At 42.8% G+C, this 3,761-nt stretch overlaps 1 protein-coding gene across 1 annotated transcript; it reads right to left on the bottom strand.

Moving 5' to 3' along the window:
* Positions 1-743: 743 nt before the first annotated feature.
* LOC133126323 (uncharacterized) lies at positions 744-3,231 on the bottom strand. Its single transcript, XM_061238480.1, has 7 exons — positions 3,107-3,231; positions 2,545-2,612; positions 2,277-2,434; positions 2,061-2,172; positions 1,581-1,824; positions 1,235-1,385; positions 744-1,019 (listed from the first exon to the last, which is right to left on the bottom strand). The coding sequence occupies exons 1-7, from the start codon at positions 3,229-3,231 to the stop codon at positions 744-746; spliced, it is 1,134 nt and encodes a 377-aa protein (XP_061094464.1).
* Between the last annotated feature and the right edge of the window lie 530 nt (positions 3,232-3,761).

The raw sequence follows: 3,761 nt of genomic DNA, 5'->3' as shown, positions 1-3,761 counted from the left end.
GAGTTGAACATTCAACCAGAAAACTATTGTTGTGCCTAAATGACTGCCTATGTGCCACAATATAGCCTTATTCATAGACCAGTGTTTAAGATTTGACCTAGGTAGGTTGATTGATATTTTGATTACAACAATGGTATTAAACTAATTCTGAACTGAAACCTAACCTATGTTGTGAATAATTGTATTAAGAGTACTTAATGATTTATGTTCAGCCAAAAACGACAAGATTAGTTAGGGAGATAAATTATTCTTCATTCAAAGCCTCCCACCACATGGTCCATTAGAAACAAATAAAGTGCTTAAAGTGCTTAAACAGTACAACTTTTTCAAGCAATAAAACAGATGAACGCATTACAAAAATAACTAAAAATGAGGTTATCAGTATCAGATGCAGATCAGAAGCTCCAACAGGAACACACTCTAACAGTAACAATCCGCAAGCAAAGACTACAGCAGAGACAGAGACTTAAATACAAACAGGACCAATTACAGAAAATACTAGGCAGGTGGGGTAACAGGGAGAACACGGGCTACAAGACTATTTGGCTAAATAAACACAGGTGAGACATGACACACACAAGGGCTCTAAAGACAAGACACAGACTAAAGACTCTACAGACCAATACACAGACTAACAGACAGGGGGTGCTAAGACACAGAATACCAACTGAACATACATTCAAAATACCATCCAACCAGGCCAAAAACAGAGTCCAACAGAGAAAAACACATAAAGTCCTTGTCTATGATCTGTGGGCACGGTTATACTGGCCTGTGGCCTTCTTGGAGGCCTTGATGACATCTGAGGGGGGCTCCCATTTGAAACAGGGCTCCAGGTCGGCCATCTTTATTGTCATTATTGAGGACAGGGTGCCATCCAATGCTAGGCTGTTTCTGATATTGGTTTTGTTCAGTCCCACAACTGAAAATACCCTCTCAGCGTCTGCGTTGGAATGGGGCAACACCAGGACCAGCTTGGCGACGGCAGCAAGCCTCTCAAATTCGTTGGCTCCTGTCACCTATGGAAAATGCATCAAGAACACAATGGGAAAACATACCTTGATTTTTTTATTGATTAATACTGTAAGTATACTGTAGGTTGATCCATTAACACAGTTCAGATAAAAACATGCAAAATTTGCAAAATGCATGACAATATATGCCTGCGACAATTTTATAGCAACATAGCCAAGCCACACCTGCCAAAATGAAAGACAAAAAATAAATTGTTTACCTTATGTTTCCGGGTTGCCATCTCAGCCCAGAAGCTTTCCATTTCAGTTTCGTCCTGCAGGGATATCATTGGCATGGTCTGATAACTTAGAAACTCCTCACCCAGAAGGTCATGCTCCTCTGGACCATGGTATGGGAGGAGATGGGGAAACCTATTTATGAAAGTAGAGTTACAAGTTGTTAAGTTTTAGATATATTGTCATCAACCAGCAGCAGTTCATACGCATCTTTAAGGAGAAGCCATATAAAAATAGCTCATGTGCAGTTTAGGAGTGAACATATATCATCATAAAAAGCAGGGTATTTTAGCTAAGATGATAAACAATAATTAGAGAAAAAAAACTAACCTTTCAACAAAGTACAGGACATCTCCGATGTCACTTTCAGCCCTCTGCCGTACATCTACAAATGTTGAATGTTTGAGCAGTGGCTCTTTCAGTGGCAGCTTCTTTAGTGCATAGTCCACAGCACTTGTCAGGAAACACAACACAGCTTCGTGGAATGAATCCACCTGCTGTGGTGTGATGTCACCCTTGTCAAGTAGTTTGTTGAGTTTAGCCCTGGTTGTGAACCCAATGTTCAACTTTCTTCCTGTTACAGATACAGCATACCAGGTTAATATAAATGGTTTAACATGCTGATGCTGCAATATCAGCTAGACACATAGGGCAAGAAATCCAACCAGAAGCCCACTGTTAATGGAAGGACTACCACACACCTTACTAGGTTTCTACTCATGAAGTGACAAAATGCTAGGTACAAGGCTAAATATCACGTTATGTATCACATATCACAGTGTTTGATCATAATAATAGTCAAACACTAACCTGGTAAATGGTTTGCCTTCTCTTTAAAGGCAATATCACCAGGCTCCTCAAGGCCCTGCAGAGCTGCTGGAACAATGAACTTTGAACAAAGCTTGCGTACAAATTTCACCATCTATAACAGACATTTACAAAATAGGAGGTGAAACCTGTTTTAGAAGATCCCTGCAGATATCAGCAAGAAACACAGAATAGAAAAACAGCAAAATCTAATCCCACCTCATCATATAACATAAATATTGATGGCCGCTCTCTTTGAAGAAGCAAGTTGAAAGTAGTGAAAGTTGGTACGGTGGCTTGAAAGAACAGCAGGTACACTTCTGTCATGGGGTCAGTGAACGTCTGCACAAGCCTCTTGAACCTGGCCTGATTTTCATCTTGAATCAATCAATAAATAACACAAAACAAGAGGTTATCAATAATACAAGTATGTGACTAACAATCCATGTAGTTGCTGCATAATGAAATAGATAAATGATGACCATACCAGCAGATTTGAAGTAGCTGGCCAGAGGTTCATAAAGCCTCAGGATCCTGGTCACACAACGTTCAAGGCTTAGCCAAGAACCGAGACATGGAGGAGGACCTCCATGTACTCCGCTTCATGGAGCTCACAAAACTCTGTTCCAGACATATAATTCCATATCATATATTTTCTACAGCTCAGCATTTCAATATTACACTTAATAGTATCAAACACGCATACCTGTCAGGTATCCTTTTCGATTTGTGCTACCCTTGAACCAGTAACCGATGTCCACTACCATGTCCTCCAAATCAAAATGGGACACCTGCAATGCATTAATCAAATCATAACATAATCAGTCAATGCATGTAATTAGGATTCAAATAAAAAGTTACATGTAAAGATAAATCAGGCCTTAATCCCACTCCTGCAGCTTTGGCGGTGTTATGTGCCACATGACAAGGACAACCATGAATGTTGGGATGATTCTGGAGGACCGTAGAGGCAATGGAATTACGTGATCCAATGTTCACAGCTGCATTGTCAAATCAAAGCTTGACCACTAGAGTGAGCAGAGCCTTACCTTACTCGGCGGGAACTGAACAGAAAGCACTTCCAGACGAGCAGGTCGGACGCCTTCTGCTGTACTACCAGCGCAAGTAATCCGGTGGCCGCTGTTGTGAGTAACCAGGTTATCCACGCCGGCATATTGTGAAGTTTTATCCCCGCGGCGAGAGACGTATTACCGTATTACAGAATAATAAAATGTCAATCCTGACCTCTTTACACTGCGAAAGTTGTAAAGGTTTAAATGAGAGGATTGCAGTTCTGGAAGGACGGATCTCCGTCTTGCACTCCATTAAAGACGACGAGCTGTTCCTCGATTCATTTATGGAACCCCGTGGAACTGATGCTGCTGATTCGCTGCTTCGCCCCGAGGCCGAGCTCCCCGTGGCGGGGGCGGCTTCGAAGGATTGGTCACAGCTAGGGGCTAAGCCAAAGAACTGCAGCACTCCAGCTTCCACAGCTAATGCTGCTTGGGTTGCTGTCCCGACGGGCAGCCGACAAGGAAGGCACACCTCCTTACCCCCAGTCCCAGAGGAGTTGCGGCTGACGAACGCCTTCCGGGTGTTGGACGGACTCACTCAGCCCTGGGAAGACCCCCAAGAAAACAATACTTCGGACCTACATGTTGCTCGCGGTTTGAGCGAGCCTGGCTCCGCTCGAGTAACACTCCC

Source organism: Conger conger, chromosome 1, assembly GCF_963514075.1.
Source record: "Conger conger chromosome 1, fConCon1.1, whole genome shotgun sequence".
Lineage (NCBI taxonomy): Eukaryota > Metazoa > Chordata > Actinopteri > Anguilliformes > Congridae > Conger > Conger conger.
This window is presented reverse-complemented; position numbering and strand designations above follow the sequence as displayed.

Bases quoted from the DNA above. Each gene is read 5' to 3' on its own strand.
- LOC133126323 (XM_061238480.1), bottom strand. From the start codon at position 3,231: ATGCCGGCGTGGATAACCTGGTTACTCACAACAGCGGCCACCGGATTA. The intron at 1,825-2,060 runs GTTAGTGTTTGA...TATCTGTAACAG, and splicing joins GAAGGCAAACCATTTACCAG to GAAGAAAGTTGAACATTGGG. The intron at 1,386-1,580 runs GTTAGTTTTTTT...TTTCATAAATAG, and splicing joins GTCCTGTACTTTGTTGAAAG to GTTTCCCCATCTCCTCCCAT.